Here is a 19,685-nt window from a genome sequence, read left to right on the forward strand (position 1 = left end):
GGCGTAATTAATTTTGTTCCTTTAACTGGTTCCGTATCTCCTGTGTCTTTGATAAGGTGCCAAATCCTGAGCACTACAGACAGTGGACTCAAAGAAACAACATATGTTTGTGACATGTCTCAATGTGTCACACAGGCTACAGTCCATCTTTCAACCCCTCCTCCTCCGAGCAGTCCAGCATCTCCATCCCAGCAGTGGGACCTGATTCTGGGCCAGAGGAGCATCGCGCATCCCCTGTTCTAAAGGTGAGGATAGAGAAATTAACCTATTTTACTGTATCTGTGTGAATGTAACTCAGACTGGTTATTAAGCTGGGTGGTTACCACTTAATCTTAATCATAAACTTAATCATTTAACTGAACTTACAGATTCAGGAAAAGCAACAAAACAAGGACTAATGTGATATTTGCTATACAGGTGGGTCCTTTAGATAAAGAGCTGTGGGAAGCAGAGCGGGAAGAAGATTTCCTTTCTAGCGGATATGGAGGCCTTCGCTCCTCCATCACTACCACTACTAGCACATCAAGTGCTGCTGGAGATGCTGTAGGAACAGCCTCCCCAGAGACCGACACTGGCACAGACTTTGGGCTGCTGGGAAGTTATACAAAAGGTACACTAAAGCAGTTTCCTTGTTTTATGTTGTTCCCTGTTCCCCTGTGAGATATCAATGTTTGTTTCTGTAATGTTCTTTTATTTATGTACCCTTGTGCTTTGTATTTCCTGTTTACGTGGGATAAAATGTTTGTGCTACATCGGACATTTCGGGAAATCCAGCTATCGCCTGAAATTTTTTGATAGTGACGCTGTTTTTTATTCTTTTCTCTCTGTATGTTTATTGAGGCGTAACATTAATTAATAACAGATACAGATTTTCTGTATCTGTTATTAGAATAGTTTCTCTTGGGTATTATCAGTATGTTTTGGGGTAAATGTGATGTGGTCAGCAGTGTTTTTTACCTTGGAACCGTCCCATGGATGCCATTTTTGCCCAGTCTCCTTCTTATTTTTGAATCATGAACTTTGAGGCAGGTGAGGCCTGCGGTTCTTTAGATGTTGCTTTGGGTTCTTTTGAGGATAAGTTGTTGATGCACTATTGGAGTTATATTTGTAGGCCAGTCAATCCTGGGAAGCTTTCTCTGTTTTTCCAGTGGTTCAGTGGAGTCCCCAAGAATTACAAATACGTTTTAAACCCTTTCCTGAGATATACAGTCCTGATCAAAATTTTAAGACCACTTGGAAAATGGCAAAAAATCATACTTTGCATTGTTGGGTCTTAACAAGGTTTCAGGTAGAGCTTCAACATGCAACAAGAAGAAATGGGAGTGAGCCAAAACATTTTTGAGCATGAAATTTATTGAAAACAACGCTTAAACTGAAATGGGCTGTTTTACAGCTGATTTAGGACCACACCTCCAAAAAAAACAACCCCCAAACCCCCCAAAACAAAAATCAAAGTTTAAGCCTTGTTTTCAATAAATTGCATGCTCAAAAAAATGCTTTGTCTCACTCCCATTTCTTCTTGTTGCATGTTGAAGGTCAACTTAGAACCTTTTAAAAATCTGACCATGCAAAACATGATTTCTTGCCAATTTAATTCATTTTTCCTTTTTAAAGTTGGCATTTAAATGTGTGAATGACCTTGTGCAGCATTCAGTCAGTCATTCAGCAGAAAAGGTGTAAGCACAAGATAAGCTGTTAGCGGAGAAGATTGTAAACTACCAATAGTTAGAAAACTGCCACAAGAAATAAAAACAAAAAAGATTTAACGTTAAGGGATGATATTATTATTGTTATTAGTGATGTTTTCTGTCTGATCTTATATTTGTATTGAAACATTGTGTCTTAAAAGCCTAACCAGGGACAAAGTTGGCAAGTTAACTTTGGTTAGAAGGGCTATAGACACTGCATCTGTTACATTGTGTTTAAATGCATCAATGTTTGATAAACGGTCAAATCCTCTGTTTTATAAAAATATAAAATGCATACAAACTATAATCTTCTCAGGTCAGATGTTTGTGTGGACTACATAAGAAGTATTCTGATCAACAGATGTTATTGCTTTAAGATGGAGCCAGGACAGATGTTTAGCCTTATGTTGAAGTGAGGTAACCATCTGCTGACTGGCATTAAAATGATATCAATTCTCATAAGGCTAAGTAGACACACGTATTTCACAAAATCAAACCATTCCTTGTATCCAGCACTCAGCAGGTTTGCTCTGGTGTCATTTAATTTAGGATGTCTCTCATTTTTATTTGTTGTTCACTGTAATGACTAAAAGATGCAGCTTGTTCTAGAAGATTTGGTGAATTTGCCAGCAACATAAACCCAAATTGCACATTTAGAGGATTGAAAAGGTGTTAAAATGCTTGAGTGTAAACCACAGAGAAGCTTCTGTGTTTTTATCTCTGCTGCCCTGGTTTTGTTTCTGCAGGTGAGACAGAGGATGAAGAGGCTGAGAGGGAGGAAGAGGAAGAGGAGGAGATAGGCCTCGTACACATAGGTGTATTTACCCACAATCCCACTGTACCTGAGGTTGGCTTGGCTCCCAGCAGAGAGCCTCTGCAGCCTAGTGTGGAGAAAGGTGAGTGTCCAGTAATAATCAGTATAAAACTTCTCTAAGCCCCTCCCCTTAGAAGGATTTGTTCAGTGATAGCACAGCAGGTCTGTCAGTTCTTCAGTTATGATCATAGCAAGCCTGACTAAAGCAGGCAAATTGCCTCCTCTGTACCCAAGAATTTAGACCAAAAGACAGAAGTGACGAGGGGAAGGAGGAAAGATGGAAAAAGATGGAGCGTGAAGAAACAAGAATCAGACACATCATCCCACTCACTACTGATCCTTCCCCCACTATTGGGTTCACCGACCCATCCTGGAGTTGGCTGGAAAAGACCACTCCTCTGGAGTCTCACAGGTCAGAGGTCAGGGGTGGTGGGGTCGCAGAGGTCCTACTACCAGACAGCGATCTCAAAGGAGTAGAGGTGACACACCAGGTAAACTTGCAGACAGTGGGAACAAACGACGAATATAAGTTATTTTTTCCGATCATAAAATTCTGGCATTTATAATGCTATTTTACTTTAAATCCAAATCTTTCAGGTAGTTTGTGTTGACTGGAGTGAGCTGACTGGACGAGGCTATGTCGTCCTCAACATGACACAAAACATCAACTGCGTGAGTACACCTCGACCTGACTTATGCATTAGTATGCATAAGATGATGCCATGATCGCCTTTTGGAATCAGAAGTAACCAAATTTGGATGAAAGAGGATTGGGCTAATAAAACCCTAGAATTTAAATTGCAAAAAGTGGAGCACAGACTCTTTGGACCATCTGGATCTCACAGAAGACTTTACTGTTTATTTCAAAATTCCATTTAAAATGCTTTACAAAACACCAACACCACAAAATGATTGACAGTAGGGGTGCAACATACACAAAATTCACGGTTCGGTTCGGTTCGATACTTTGGTGTCACGGTTCGATATTTTATTGATACAAAAAATGTTCATGCCTTTTTAATTTGTCATTTATTAAAATTATAAATATATATTTTAACTCAAAAGTACAGTTTTTAAATTTAATGTTGCTGAAAAAAGAAAATAATAAAAAAAAATAAATCTATCTGATCGAGAAATCACTCGTCTTTGGAAAGGAAAGTTTATTACAGAGAAATGGCTCTTTCCAAAATAAAAGCTATACTATACGCTTCTTCTGGGCTATATTCTCAGCAGCATATTAAACATAGCAGGTCCCCATAAGGAGAATCCTGTGCTAACAGCTGTCTAAATGACTCGGGTAAAGTTTGTAGCATGCGTGCTTGTTGTTTTTGTCTGCTTCCACTTTGCACTACAATGATGACAGCGTAAATGCGCAGTCATATTCATTGTGTTCCCACTAGTGCTGTCAGCCTTAATCTGAAATGACGTTAACGCCACAACACGGCAAATCTCCGTTAACGAGCTACCGCGGATCACCGTGCGTGGGGCTGGACGGGGTCAACACGTTAACGAGCAAACTGCGCTAACGCACTAGTTCCCACCAATGTAATTGAGCATTGCGTGGCACATCCAACATACTGTTTTACTTTAGTCCATGACGCGCTTACCTTCAGGGTCATACGTCACATGAAAACCAAAATAGTTCCAAAGGCCAGATCTGAATGAGGGTGGGGGAGGTTCAATTTGCCATGTTGCAAGGAGCTTAGCTTCTGTCTTGCTAGCTTGCGCTGCGCTCAGTGGATCTGCGCTTGACAGTGCAGCCTAGGCGGAGTAGTCGAACGCAGATCCACTGAGCTCTCAACACAGACAGCATCGTCAGAAGAAAAGTTGATAAAATAAATTAAAAATTTTGTTTGATAATATGCTACCGAACCGAAAGCACTGTATCAACAGTTCAATATCAATACGTTGCACCCCTAATTGACAGATGCAGTTTTGTGACTCAGTTCTCTTTTTGGAGCCAGCCTCATGTGGCCATTAGAGGAACTGCACCTGAAGCGGTTCCTCTAATGCCCCTTTGTTCAGTCAGGGGTCATTTTTAGGGGTTAACTGCCACGTCAGTGATGTTTATCAATCTGTTACAGTTTCTGAAAAACTACAGACACAGAAACATCCCTACAGTGTTTGGAACTGATCTGCAGTTATGCAATTGTATGAAGGTGAAATTAAAGTTTAGCTGGCTAAATTCACTTCGTTACATGGCGACTTTGTACACCTGTAGTGGTTAGAGATGGATCTGAATCCTGTGCACACGATAAGTATAAACTTTATTTCATGACATTTTTTAAACATTCAGGAATACGTTTAACCCCATCTGCACTGCTGAGTGCATGGACTGCTACTTAGAAAATGTCTATTGTCTATTTGTCTATTAGTCTAACGTCTGGTTAGTAATGATGACACTATGTCTAATAGTAATATTTAATATCAGAATATTTACTTGTAATTCTTTCAGTTCTTACTATTATAAGTACATATAATACCAATTTTTTCAGCAGTCTGATTCCGTTTCAGCAAATTAGTTTAAGAAAATTCAGTGCAGTTGATCTTGGAGATAGCTGTGACCAGCTGTGGTTTGGGCACACAGTTTTGCTTTTACACGACAATAAACCACTAAAATCTGTTTGCAAGCAGACCGAGACACTCATTCTCAGGTGGTCTGTTTGGTCTGAACCAGTCCAAACAGGTCAGATACAGTGGGGCAAAAAAGTATTTAGTCAGCCACCGATTGTGCAAGTTCCCCCACTAAAATGATGACAGAGGTCAGTAATTTGCACCAGAGGTACACTTCAACTGTGAGAGACAGAATGTGAAAAAAAAATCCATGAATCCACATGGTAGGATTTGTAAAGAATTTATTCGTAAATCAGGGTGGAAAATAAGTATTTGGTCAATAACAAAAATACAACTCAATACTTTGTAACATAACCTTTGTTGGCAATAACAGAGGTCAAACGTTTACTATAGGTCTTTACCAGGTTTGCACACACAGTAGCTGGTATTTTGGCCCATTCCTCCATGCAGATCTTCTCGAGAGCAGTGATGTTTTGGGGCTGTCGCCGAGCAACACGGACTTTCAACTCCCGCCACAGATTTTCTATGGGGTTGAGGTCTGGAGACTGGCTAGGCCACTCCAGGACTTTCAAATGCTTCTTACGGAGCCACTCCTTTGTTGCCCGGGCGGTGTGTTTTGGATCATTGTCATGTTGGAAGACCCAGCCTCGTTTCATCTTCAAAGTTCTCACTGATGGAAGGAGGTTTTGGCTCAAAATCTCACGATACATGGCCCCATTCATTCTGTCCTTAACACGGATCAGTCGTCCTGTCCCCTTGGCAGAAAAACAGCCCCATAGCATGATGTTTCCACCCCCATGCTTCACAGTAGGTATGGTGTTCTTGGGATGCAACTCAGTATTCTTCTTCCTCCAAACACGACGAGTTGAGTTTATACCAAAAAGTTCTACTTTGGTTTCATCTGACCACATGACATTCTCCCAATCCTCTGCTGTATCATCCATGTGCTCTCTGGCAAACTTCAGACGGGCCTGGACATGCACTGGCTTCAGCAGCGGAACACGTCTGGCACTGCGGGATTTGATTCCCTGCCGTTGTAGTGTGTTACTGATGGTGACCTTTGTTACTTTGGTCCCAGCTCTCTGCAGGTCATTCACCAGGTCCCCCCGTGTGGTTCTGGGATCTTTGCTCACCGTTCTCATGATCATTTTGACCCCACGGGATGAGATCTTGCGTGGAGCCCCAGATCGAGGGAGATTATCAGTGGTCTTGTATGTCTTCCATTTTCTGATGATTGCTCCCACAGTTGATTTTTTCACACCAAGCTGCTTGCCTATTGTAGATTCACTCTTCCCAGTCTGGTGCAGGTCTACAATACTTTTCCTGGTGTCCTTCGAAAGCTCTTTGGTCTTGGCCATGGCGGAGTTTGGAGTCTGACTGTTTGAGGCTGTGGACAGGTGTCTTTTATACAGATGATGAGTTCAAACAGGTGCCATTCATACAGGTAACGAGTGGGGGACAGAAAAGCTTCTTACAGAAGACGTTACAGGTCTGTGAGAGCCAGAGATTTTCCTTGTTTGAGGTGACCAAATACTTATTTTCCACCCTAATTTACGAATAAATTCTTTACAAATCCTACCATGTGGATTCATGGATTTTTTTTTCACATTCTGTCTCTCACAGTTGAAGTGTACCTCTGGTGCAAATTACTGACCTCTGTCATCATTTTAAGTGGGGGAACTTGCACAATCGGTGGCTGACTAAATACTTTTTTGCCCCACTGTATATGAACACAATTTTGAAGCCAATTATTCATCCTAGAACCAGCACACGCAGCTGTGATGTGTCCTTCTTTGAAGAAGGAGCCAGACTTTTCTCTCCCACTGCAGTAGCAAACATCAGGTGGATGAGTGCTGTAGAGCTCTAAAACCCGGACTGCTGGGGGCTGCTTGTATTTGTGTGTGTCGGTGAACGAACATCTGTCCATGGCACCAACACAAACCCTCACCACCAATGCAGTAGTTGTTGGCACAGAAACAGGGATGAAGTCAAAGCTGAGCTACTGCAGTTTAACTTCTTTTATCCTGTTTCCTCACCTTTGTGTGTGTATGTGTGCGTGTGTGTACGTGTGTGTGTCTGTGTGTTACAGGAGGATTTCCGTTTAGACCAGGGTGTGCGGTTGTTGACGACTATAGAGCGAGTGTTTGCTCGGAGAATGAGTAGCCCTGAGGGAACATGGGTAATCTACCTCAGCAAGCCTACACACCAGCAACACCAGCTGCTGATGAACGTGGCATCTGTGCATGGTACACCCACCTACACACCTACCCACACACACAAACACAAATAGACACACACACACACACGTACACATGTACCTTAAAATGCAGAGAAAATAGTAAAACACAATAAGTACAAACAAAAATGTTTTTAACTGTTAAACTGGAACACATAGCACACAGCATCAGCATCCCTATTTATAGCCAATAGGGGGAAGAAAGACTTGTTTCCTAGTCAACAAAATACAACATTAAAATTACAAAAAAAAAGACAAAAACTACAAAATCTGATGTAATTATAAAATAAAAGTACTCACTGTGCTGTAAAATGTCATGTGTGACAGATATTATGTTAGCTTTAACTGCTTTATACTGAATGCGGTGCATTAAAAGATTCTGGAGTCAAAAATCAAAAACGTCCCTGACTTCTATTTGGCCTGTTGTCCTTTAGGCTGTGTGTTTGTGCACAGCTTCCAGCACTGCTGGATCAGGCCAAGTAAATCCTTTTTTTGATGATTCAACCATGGGTATCAACTTCATGCTAACGACAACATCAAAACCTCTGTCAAACTGACCTGAACTTCCGGTTGGGGATTATCTGTGATGAATAGAGTTGGATCTCTGGCTACAACTCACAACAAGGGTCATAATTACAAATCTGAACAGGAGCATACTTGTCATTTTTTATATGCTCAAGCAAAAAAGTAGTTAGTCTGAGATATTAAACCCAACAGAGGATCCCTGTTACTGATTTGAGTGCACAAGCATATTAATATTCATCCACGTAGCTTGTCCAGACTGCAGTGGCTGCTGGCAGCTGTGTGACAACAATGTGCAGACAGACATGAAACAATAAAAACAATCAGCACAAATAAAAATGTATCAACAGAAGTTATCCCAGTCTTCATACTTCAACTCTGAACCAACGGTGCACCCTGAAATATTCAGTTGTGATCAGGGGTCTCAAGCAGTTTCTTTGTTCTTTGGATAAAAATAGATGGTCTGCTGTCACATTAAGTTAATTTTCAGCCTCTTTCAGGGTGTGTTATCTGAAAGCCTTCACAAATATCAAACAGTTGCAAATGTCAGGCTTCAGTATCAGACAAAGAAACATGATATAAAGAGATCCTTTAAATGAGGCATTTGATTCAGTTCTGACCCAAAGAAGAGTTTAGGAGCTTCTCAGTAACACACATATTCAAGCACACACAAGCACTATGTTGGCTCAAAGGACTGTGTCTGACAAGATATGTTTTTTTATCCAGGAGTGATCCCGACCAAAGACATGCTGGGCATGCTGGCAGAGATCAAGACATGTCTGACTGAGGTACAACATCTAGAAACTTTTTAAATTTGTTGCAGCACTCTCCAGCAAATCAGATTCAAACATTTCTGCTAAGATACTGAAGAGAACACAGTGAACGTGTGTGAAATGAAATGGAAAAAAATGCACCTCTTTCTGTGACAAATCGTCGGCATGTCACACTTTTGGCCACCCAACACGTCTCTTTGTTACGCGTTCGGAAACGGCAGGAAACATGAGAACCGTTTGGAATGAATCTACACATGTACGTGGGTTACCGGTTCTATTGTATTCCATCCACAATCCTGCGTGGTTCATAGGGCCACCTCGGGACTTGATAAATCATCGGTATGTTATATGTCGGGATTGAGAATGGCCTGGTATTTCTTACAATATAAGCCCAAACATTCATGCTGACAGATTTCTTTTATTTAATACTATAGCATTTCTTTTTCAAGTGGAAAAACTGAGACATGCACTTCTTTTTCCTATATTAAACCCCTAAAGCCTGAAATCTGAAACAATTCTGCTCCATATTATATTTGCTACATCTGGAATTTTGTTTAAATTGCTTAAAAATATATTGTGCCTTTTAGTTAAGTTTTCAGGGGGAAAAAAATCACACTGATCATGTAGAAGTCTCAAAAACTCACAGAAAATTGTATGTGTCAAATATGACACACTAGGCATTAAGGAGTTAAGATATCTTAGGGAGTAAATGTGCAGTTACACTGCTGTTTACTGACAAAAAAGGGGAACTTTCACTGGTCCACTTAAGAGCAAGATGAGCTGTCACAGTGTGAAACGGGTTTGACATGAGTTTAAACTAATGGTTGATTGTTGTGCATGCGTACCTTTTCAGGTGGGCGTCCAGAACTACAGTGCTGCCAGCAACTGCCCTTCTCGGCCCAGTCACACACGCAGTGACTACGGCAAGCTGTTTGTGGTTCTGGTTATCATCGGCTCCATCTGCATGGTAATCATCACATCTGGATTCATATACATCTGCTGGCAGAGACGGCTCCCTGCAACGAAAACTGCGGTAAGCACAAACACAAACCATCGCCATGCGCTAACTGTGGCCCGTGCTGATGTGCAGCTGTGCTGTCAAGTGTTTAAGACCACAGATGTTTGTCAGTGTTTACAGTATATATATTATATCCTCTATACTTAAGTAACTTAACCTAATGTAATATGGTGTCTTGGAAGTTTAATTAACAAAGTCTGCAGACACGGTCAGCGGTAATCAACACCTTCCTTTTTTCTCATGCACACGAGAGAGAGAAGCGCCTTCAGCAGGGCACTGGTACACAGTCGCTAAAGACGAATAGCACAGCACTTCTTTAAACACAGTTCAGACCAAATTAAAATAAAATAAATACATTTTAAAGGACATTAATTGAAATGTGCTTTCAGAAAGCTGATTTCAGTAAATAATCCATCCATTGGTGATGGGTTTTTATGTAGTGTGCAGGTTGTCCAAATCCAAATATAATATTACTAATATTATGAAAACATTATCATAATTGTATAGGTTTTAACAGTAAAATAACTATGTACTAATTTAAATGTATTATTTTGGTTAGCTGTCATATATTGTGACCAGAATGAAGGAGTTAGATCAAACATATGATGTTGGAAACATGGATCATGGTTAGGGATGATATTCATCTTAGTTTAGGTTTTGTTAAATCCCTCTAGCCTGTGTTTAGGGCTGAGGTGTATCAGCGTTTCTTTGAGGTGTTCTTACTTTGCCAGACTTTTCATTGGTTTCCTCTCATTCATTTTATTTTTTGCTGCTGAGTTCATGAGAGATGAAGGTATTCATGTCTCTGAGCTGCCGCACTGGATAAATGGATCACTCTTTATAAATCTTTTGCTCCTTCTTTTCCACACAGTTTCGTGCTGAGGAGCTTCACTTTGTGGTGAACGGTTGCCATGATAACCCAACACTGGATGTGACTAATGATGGCCAGCCTGAGATGCAGGAAAAGAAGCCAAGTACCAATGGGCTTGCAGGAGGAGGAGCAGGAGGAGGAGGAGGAGGAGGAGGAGACAGAGGTGGGGAGGAGAGCAGTCGATGGCAGGTGATTGGAAGACTAATTGAGGGATAAAAAAAAAAGATGAAGAGATGGATGAGTAAATGAGTTACTGCTAAAGCTTCCTTTTTGAGAAAACTAAACTAAACAAAAATGCATTCTGCCTGGCAACGGCATGAAGACACTAATCTTTTTTTTAATTTTTTTTAGGTATTTGTCAATCAAGCAGCCACAGAGGAGGAGGAAGAAGAGCAGGACACACATCTCTGATTGATGAAGATGATTCTTTTATATACAGCTTATGAGAGGAAGCCCTGAGGAAGGAAGAAGATAATGAAAGAGGATGGGGAGATGGTGGCAGAAGAAAAATAATACAAATGTTTTTGATGGAGAGAACAAAGAAAGAAAGGAGAAATAAGGGAGAGAAAAGGAAGACGCTGATGGTAATAAAGTGTTGCCCAGTCAGCTGAGCTAAGACTGAGGCTAGGGGGAGTAGAGGAGGAGTCACTGACGTCATGTTTGAGATTAGACACTGAATTCACGTAGAGTCATGAGTCTCTCTGAGATCTCAGCTTTTAAAACAATCAACAGAGTGTGATTGACAAAGCTGAAATTTCATTAAAAGATTAAACTCCTGTTGGATAGGTTAATAATGCCATCACGCCATAGAAATGCCTGTGTTTAGTGTGCCTTACGCTGCTACCTTTTTGTACAGTGGCTGCATGGGACAGATTAAAAGCAAACTCTGCACAAGTCATAACTTAAAGCATCATTTTACAACCCTAATGTTTGAATGTCAACGCTGTGGCACCGTTTTGTGTCACAAATCATTAGACAGAATGGCCCACTGTTTCCCTAACTGTGAAAGTAATGGAAATATTAAAGGTTTACTATGAATTGTGGTAAAACTGAATATATTTAGGTAAGTTACAGGTCAGTATTTTATATATAAGATGTAATGATTTTATAAATATGATATATTAGTTCAGGGTAAATTAACCAACAGTGTATGAAGTTGACAAAATTACCACCAGTAGAAAAATGCCACTCCTCATATACTTTTTCCCCTTATTGTTTGTCATATCTGTAGAGACTGTCCATATTAAACACAGCCGAAGTTTGAAATAATGAGCTCATAGTCTGAAGCTCAGGCTTTGACGGGCTTGAAACGCAAGTTTTACAAAAGGATTTTTTCCACTCTCTTGCCTTGCTGATGTCAGTACTGCACCGATGTCCTGGCACAACCAGAGCCACGGCCCGACCTCCTGTAGGAGGCGGGGCTTTGAAGTCTGTTTGCAGAAACCAGGGAGTACCAACCAATCAGAAAAATGAAAGCAATTAAAACAGGTTCACACAGAATTTTTCATAATAATGTTTCATAATCTTCTAAGAGATATTGTGAATTAATTTAGGACTAGGGCTGTTCGATATAACTATATATATCGGATGACGATATAAAAACATCTATCGTTTCATTTTACGCTATCGTTTGTTTCGTGGTGTCGCAAAATAAACTGTTTACAGCAATATTTTTTCATCGTATTGATGGTCACTGTAGTGGCTATATTAATTTCTTAACTATGGACAGACAAGCGCCTGTTTTTATGCGTTGTGGTTAGCAACAAAGACGGTAACACCATCGCGTGTCCTCTTGTTTATGTTCCACATAAACCTTTCACAATAAAGCTCAAGATCCTGTTGAGACTTTTCAAAATAAACTGAACCAAGTGAAAAAACAGATTTTTACGGATGAGAAGTAAAAAAGAGCCGCCAGGTGCTAAAAAATAAACCTTAGACTCAAACGTTAGAACAGGCTTTTATTACACAGCACGCCATGTAATAAATACTCACAAAGAAAGTTGTTATAACTTATGTCTAAAAATGTATTGTTTCATGCATCTGTTAAAACACTCGACTCCAGCTACATGGCGCGCAGCTGGAAACACTTCCCGCAAGTCGAGCTGCCCGAGATTCACAGAATTTACAGAAAATATACATTTTTGTGATTTATATTGTTATCGGACGATAGAATTCTTATATCGGGATATGAGATTTTGGTCATATCGCACAGTCCTATTTACGACTTAGAGTCACTATGGGTTACAGTTAGTGCTTGCTGTTAAACTCTATATTCGGACATCACTGACAGCAGAAAGAAAGTCCCAATACCAGTGCAGCCAATCAAATCATCAACAGTTAGATGATAAGGTGTGACTACAGTGACAGCAGCGACTCCTCTAAGCTACTCCTCTGGATTACTGATGCGAAAGTAAAGCTTGTAGCAACTTTGAAAGTGAGGTTTTGGCACTTTATTGATTCCTCTTGGAAGTAGTGACTATCATCGTTGAAATGCTGCATCATGTTAAACGTCTTACATACAGTGATTCAAATATCTCTATTTTGCTTATAGGAATGGTTGTAACTGCTGAGGATGTTTACTCTGCACTCTCAAACATGTCATGTGATCGCTGTACTTGTGTGCTGCTAGCCTTATATGCTGTTTTTCTCCCCCAATAGTGCTCTAATGGCTGCTGTATGCTCCTGGCTAAGTCTTGAGGCTATGACACATGGGCAACATTTAGATGTCAAAAGCATGAAATATATAGATAGTTACAGTGTTAAAGTCGAGTCACCAGACCCAAGTCGAGCCCCAGGTGTTCAGTATTATGGTGTTAAACATTAAAGTCAGAGTTACGTTTAAGTCACAAATGGAACGACTACAGTATACACAGGGCACACAGGAGTAACAGTTTGAGTTCCAACTCAGTAAAAACACGTCTTCAGTGTTATCATCACTCCAAACTTGTCCCATTTACTTTATTCAGGGCTTATAAGATTGAGTTAGCATGGCCATTGTCTGACTTTAGAGGAGTCACCTCAATACACGTATGACTAACATTTAAGTTCAAATTCATTCATAAAGGATCAAAATTAGAATTAGCAGAGGTTACAAGTCCACGGCCCAATTAATAAAACACTGACTCGCTATCACTGTGATGACACAGATCAGACGGAACTAAAACATGCTCACTGACTCATTGCTGTAGTTGCCCATCTTCATTTTCATCAAGATGCTGCCTGTTTTATCTCCTACTCTGACTTTTCTTGATGCATCAGTACTGTACATGGCTTCACTCAAACCCACACGGATTAATATGCACCATGTCAGCTAAGCAGTATTTATGGAGCGCTGAGGACACATGCAGAGATGGAGAACGATCATGAATACATTAAATGGTTGCCCGCAGTGTGGATTATGTGGTTGTCAAGCACAAGATAGCTAGGGTGGAGACTACCGAAAGTGTGCACTACACAGAAGAAATCCAAATGGAGCTTTATCATTCTGTTTAATATCAGGCAAAGCACAAAATACAGGCAGGCTCTTTGTTGTTATATAGATGAGCATGTAGCTTTCAGCCCTGCAGTAAGCATCAGTATAACAAAACATACAGCTGGCGTTGCTGAGAAACTTTAATTTAGACAAATTTTGTTGCTTGAAGTGATCGTTTAACAAATTCTGCTTCTTCACATTTTTGATTTTATACGTTTTTGTTTTTAGGTTCTGATGGCAAGCGTGTGGATAGTTAACAGTGCCAGCACAAGTTCAGTTGTAGCAAAAAACAAAGGAGCCCTTAGTTTGTATAAAGAGTTTGTTGATATGATTTTAAATCAATATGTAAACTTTTCTTTTTTTTTACTTTTCATTCATTATTTTGAAATATTTTATTTGTAATTTAAAAAAGTTTTTTTCTATGTCTGTTTGTTTGCATTTACACAAACATATGGTTTCACATTTTTGGTTGTCAGTGTAATAATTGTGACAAATAAAGTTTGAAGAAGATGGGATACTGTGGTTTGTCACCTCCCAATTGTAAGTAACTGTATGATATCACAGTTCATCGGATGCTTAGCTTAAACTAGATTCTTCCTCTTTTCAGCAGATGCATTAAATTACATGAATAAACCCCGACAAGCACCCTAACCACTAACAAAAAAAACATGATTTATAAGCTATTGTTGATTTCAGTAAAGACCCTGAAAAAGTTCACTTAGAGTCTGGGTGGTTGACTCGCATGCCATAATCGCTACACATGTTCCTGTACACTATGCCAGCTACTTGGTGACGGCGTTCCATGTATGCCTTGCATGCTAGCATCTTGCACCCTGCTGTTATGTACTAGATTGTCTCAGTGACATTTTTACACTGCTTGTATTTGGGGTCTTGCCTGGTATGGCATTTAAACTTCTCTAACTCTCCTCTAGCCGCTACTTAAGATCAGAGTCTAAAAATGAATCATGAATACATACTTTGGTTAAAACAGTGTCTCAACACCTGCATTTCTGATAATTTTCACTTAAATCAGAGTAAATATCATATTCTGGGGAGTTTATTTTCAGATGCGGATTTGGTAATCTAGTTATCCAGAAGCAGGGTGTGTGATCAAATCACAGACTACCATATTTGTTAGAAAATGTCAGCCAATGTGGCTTTGTGGCACAAGGAACAAGATATTTCAGGCCTGAGTGATTCTTAAATCGAATCTGTATAAGCTGTTCTAACTTTTTTGTTTTTTCTCTTTATAGAACAATTTTCAAATAAATTAATGGGTATTATTTTCAAATAATATCAATCAAATTATCCAAGCAGCAAAGAATAACAGCACACAACACACAACAGATTTTATAAATACAGGAAAACTCTCCAGCAATCAAAATATTATTACAGAAGAATTCGAGAAGTTTATTCTACATTAATAGACCAAGCTTAACGATATCATATTTGGTCCAAGTAAAGTTATCAACAGTAAGTTATTAAATATAATCAGGCAAGTCACAGACACCTAAACTTCTTCGCTCTACCTCCACACGGGTCCTTTAAGCTAACGCTAATGCTAGTTAGCTACGTACGCAGTCGGTTGATGAAACGGAGATGATACCGGTGGTTTATTTTTGCTGAGAATGAGCTCAAAACATGTCAGGTTTGTTTCATAATAATTTATAGTTGGATTGTAATACAAGTGGCCACCTTTACAGACTCTGGGTTTTCTCGATAGCGGAAGCAAGCGTTTGTTTTCCAAGCTAACTTAGCTGGTTAGCCTCAGGTGCATGCTGTTGTTAATGCAGTCCTCCGTTCATAGCTAACGCTACACGGGGGCCTGTCCCATTACTTACAGGGTGTCTACACCAAGACTCAAATATTGTCTTTTTTGGTACAAACAAATCGGACTTTTTAATTTTTTAATGATTGTTTAAAAAGCAGCTTTTAGCTAACGAACGTTACCGCCCACTGCAATGTGTTTTCGCGGAACAGGTTAGCCGGATAAATCCATTTAATTACACTCTAATAAAAACAACTCGCTGCACGTAGTGTATCAAAAGCAAGAATATTTAGCCATGTTGTGCTCTACGCTTTTTCTCCCAGATTTGTCTGGCAACGTTAAATTGGTCCATTATTGTTTTTCAAATAGTCTGATTTGCCCTTTCTAGACTCTAGAGAAGTCTTACCCGGAGAGGATCACTGTATGAAAACTAAATTTCCTCTATTAACACGAAGGCTAACTAGGTAGCAAAGCGTAAGAGCTGCTCTTGAATTGAACTAATGTTAATCAAAGCAGCAGGCATTTAAGCAGAGGGTTAACAGCAGCGACATTCATAACGTCGTAGGTATATTTTAAAGTTAGGTGGTCATGTGGCAGTCGGCGAGCGAGCAGCTGTCCCTGACAGTCAGCTAGTGGCAGCTGGTTTAGTTTTTGAAAGAAAGCAGCCACTGTCGTGTTAAACCCAGCGCACGTTGATTATTTTTTTCCACATTAAATAAGGCGAAGTAAGTTTTGTTAATGTGCTTGGAGGCCTAAAGATAACCACGCAGGTAGTTAACATTAGCCGAGCAGCTGATCTCGGTGTGTTAGGCCCTTTAAGGAAGTTGGCACACTAATAGTTGAGTAAATGTTTACTTTCGGGAGGCTTTAACAAGTACTGGGTCACTGATTAGGATTTTGAGTGAGGCAAGTCTCACTCCTCACATTAGTGCTACACTTACCTGCCTGGTGTTTTGCACCCCAGTTTGCATGTTAGCTGTTTTGAATGTTATGTTTTTCTAATTTAACTTTAACTTGTGTCTTGGAGTGTTTGTGTACCCACGTTTAATATTTGCCAAACATGCAGCCATGTGAATATTACTAAAGAAGTGGTTCTAATAATATTACCATTCAAGAGCTGGCTTGAAGAGGAGGTGAGAAGGAAACTCAACTGTTGTCATGTTTTATGTAGGGAAAACACTTTATTTTTCTTCATATCTCCTGAATTATTTATTGACACAAAACAACAAATAGTTCCAAAACAGCATCTATAAAACGTGTGAATTAAATAAAACTTTTTTTCTTTTTACATTTATTTGAAAATAAAAACAAAAAAGGTCCATCACAGTTATGCTGACATATAGAAAGATCAGTTTTTTTTTATGTGGGCTTTGACATACTGAAACCTAAAATATGTTTTTCTTTATCAAGAAGCTGAAAATAACAGGAAACGTAAGATAAACAGACTCTGACTGTATGAAGCTAGATTGTCTTGTCACTCCCCAAAAGCCCGTTTTAAAATAGAGGAAGCTCAGATAGATATGTTTGCCCAGATTATGAGTCTTCTAACTTTTCTTTTCACCGTCCTGTGCAGGGATGATCTGATGGTAACATCTGGCTGCTTTGACATCTTTCTGCATCATCCCAGCTCTGTTGGATAGAGGAACGCTCCCACATCTGCGAAGAGCTGTTGTCATCTCCACTCTGAACCTATCAGAGACCCTTCATTCATAGATCTGAAACAGAAAACATCTTCTGCCTCCTTCCAAAAAGAGACAATGTATTGCCTTCAATGGCTGCTCCCTGTGCTGCTCATCCCCAAGCCGCTGAACCCAGCTCTGTGGTTCAACCACTCCATGTTCATGGGGTTCTACCTGCTCAGCTTCCTGCTGGAGAGAAAGCCCTGCACCATCTGTGCCTTGGTCTTCCTGGCTGCCCTCTTCCTCATCTGCTACAGTTGCTGGGGCAACTGCTTCCTTTACCACTGCCAGGATGCTGCACTCCCGGATGCTGCCCACGACCCAGCCATTGTTGGGACCTAGGAGAGGAGGAGCAGCAGCAGCAGCACCAGGAAGTGGAGGTGGGGGGAGCAGGAGTATAAGGCAATGCTGAGAAATTATTGTAGAAAGATACTGCCATGCTTAGAGTGGTGAAAATTGCTGGAGGGGAATACCAAGAGTGTTCAGCCAAAGACAAACTAAAGAAGAAGAGCTGGTCTTGGAGGGTTATGAACGCTGTCTTTTCTTTTTTCTTTCTTAATGCTGTAAAGAAGAATTTGAGGAATGGGAAAGGGTGCCAGAGGTCACATTATGTGTCCTATTATCTAACAGGTAGCAAAGGCGAGGGATCCAAACTTGAAATGAAAAGGGAAGGACATGCATGAACTTGACATGATGCTGAGGGAAAAAGAATTTCACATTGACCAACTTTCATTCCAGCACATGAATGAAAAATAAAAAAAAAGTATACAGTATAAACTACATGTGACATTAACTTAAAGTCACAGGGGTGGGTGCTTTGCATTATGCTAACTTGTCTGTTCCTTGTGTCTTAGCTACTGCCAAACGGAGGATGGGAGAGAAAGCTGCTCAAAACCTCTGAGGTTTTTATAGTGGGATGGAAAATCCTCCATGGTGGCAGAGGAGGAAAGGTTTCTGGGTGAAGGGAAGTGAGAGGATGCAAGGAAATGTAAACTAGCATAACGAAAATCCCTCTCCAGTTCAGTGTTCCGATTTAAGAGATTTCACTTTCTCCCCAAACCCGATCGCTCATCTTTTTAAACTGAAAATACTTTGCTCCTTAAAACTGCCAAAATCACATAATCCCTCTGAAAACTGCTATGGCAGCCACGATCACTTGCTCAACAAACTTTATACGCCAGGTAGTGTTAAACTGTAGTCAAAAACAAGAGCATCACACCCCTGACAGCCCTGGATGGCCAAACTCTGTCGCCACTTTGGCTCTGCACACGTAATGCTCCACAAGGCGAGTACACAGACACTGGACAATCAGTAACTACGCTGTGAATATGTCCCCCCTTTGCCGCACTTCTACTCAAACACACCTCAAACAGGTGAACTAGAGCTGAGGACCTACGATGTTATTACCCGCTGTGCTCTACAGCTGCTCCTCATCGTCCTGCCTCAGTGTGACCTTCCCTACTGCCATCTGATCTTTTTTGTTTCTGTTCTTTTTCTTTTGCAGTTTGCATGAGTTGCTCTAAGTTTTTTTTTTTTTTTTTTTTTTCCCCCCAAGCGTCAAGGTGACACCCAAATTTTTAATAAGTTAAAAACGCTGAAAGTTTCCAAAGGGTAGAAAAATCTGGATGTGTAGTTGAATGAAAGTTTTCTGTAATGTGCTATGGGTGTGCATTCTTTGTGGTCATGACATGCTGATCAGTGTAAAAATGTGGCAATACACAAGGAGACACAACGGCTATGGTCAGCATTTCCAGCAACAATGAGCAATACAGAGTGCAGGCTGAAGAACTGATTTAAAAATTTCACAGGGGATTGGAGTTTCCACAGGTGTCACTGCTGCAAGTGTTAAGTTTAGCTGTCAGACACAGGCTAAGGTGTTTATACTCTGTACCTGTTGGAATGTGTGTGTGTGTGTGTGTGTGTGTGGCCTCCTGTGGCAGTGCTCATTGCGTTTACTGCAACATATTTGCTTTGGTTTTAATTTAAATAAAGTTTTCCCTCTTATGTGTTAAACTGTGAGGTTCTGTGTCAAACAAAAAAACGTATTTTGATTAAAAAATAAATGCAAGTAAGAGTTGTGCTTTGCATTTTACTGTTTTTGTTTTGTTTGTTTGTTTCTGTAGGAAAATCGTGTTGCAAATAGTTTTTGCATATTTGTCACATCATTAAATGTAAGTATTAGACAAAGATGACACATTAAATATAAAGTGCAGTTTTAAAATGATTCCATGTGTCAAGAGAAAAAAAGTGATCCAGACCTATCTGTAGTT

The 19,685-nt window shown here is 40.1% G+C and overlaps 2 protein-coding genes across 4 annotated transcripts in view; both read left to right on the forward strand.

The window, feature by feature from the left end:
* Positions 1 to 12,139, forward strand: part of podxl2 (podocalyxin-like 2) — a 21,314-nt gene extending 9,175 nt beyond the window's left edge. Inside the window, exons 4-13 of the mRNA XM_005942785.3 lie at positions 136 to 245; positions 418 to 610; positions 2,435 to 2,584; positions 2,737 to 2,993; positions 3,100 to 3,174; positions 7,166 to 7,322; positions 8,561 to 8,622; positions 9,461 to 9,640; positions 10,497 to 10,685; positions 10,848 to 12,139. Coding sequence (XP_005942847.1) covers positions 136 to 245; positions 418 to 610; positions 2,435 to 2,584; positions 2,737 to 2,993; positions 3,100 to 3,174; positions 7,166 to 7,322; positions 8,561 to 8,622; positions 9,461 to 9,640; positions 10,497 to 10,685; positions 10,848 to 10,907 — 1,433 coding nt within the window. The 3' untranslated portion in view covers positions 10,908 to 12,139. The remainder of the gene's footprint in view (positions 1 to 135; positions 246 to 417; positions 611 to 2,434; positions 2,585 to 2,736; positions 2,994 to 3,099; positions 3,175 to 7,165; positions 7,323 to 8,560; positions 8,623 to 9,460; positions 9,641 to 10,496; positions 10,686 to 10,847) is intronic.
* Positions 12,140 to 15,481: 3,342 nt separating this feature from the next.
* On the forward strand, positions 15,482 to 19,428 carry LOC102309264 (bladder cancer associated protein). Of its 3 annotated transcripts, none has more exons than XM_005942771.3 (2): positions 15,482 to 15,616; positions 17,310 to 19,428. In XM_005942771.3, exon 2 carries the CDS (start codon positions 17,494 to 17,496, stop codon positions 17,755 to 17,757), a length of 264 nt encoding a protein of 87 aa, XP_005942833.1. In that variant the 5' UTR covers positions 15,482 to 15,616; positions 17,310 to 17,493; the 3' UTR covers positions 17,758 to 19,428. The 3 variants fall into 3 exon arrangements, with proteins under 3 accessions (XP_005942833.1, XP_042084697.1, XP_005942834.1); XM_042228763.1 differs by having other exon boundaries at positions 15,493 to 15,611; XM_005942772.3 differs by lacking the exon at positions 15,482 to 15,616 and adding an exon at positions 15,637 to 16,869.
* Positions 19,429 to 19,685: the final 257 nt, after the last annotated feature.

This window comes from Haplochromis burtoni, unplaced genomic scaffold (genome assembly GCF_018398535.1).
Source record: "Haplochromis burtoni strain Fernald_Lab_line unplaced genomic scaffold, NCSU_Asbu1 Contig_347, whole genome shotgun sequence".
NCBI classification, from domain to species: Eukaryota; Metazoa; Chordata; class Actinopteri; order Cichliformes; family Cichlidae; genus Haplochromis; species Haplochromis burtoni.

Excerpts from the sequence above, each read along its gene's own strand:
- LOC102309264 (XM_005942771.3), top strand. The coding sequence starts at position 17,494 with ATGTATTGCCTTCAATGGCTGCTCCCTGTGCTGCTCATCCCCAAGCCG.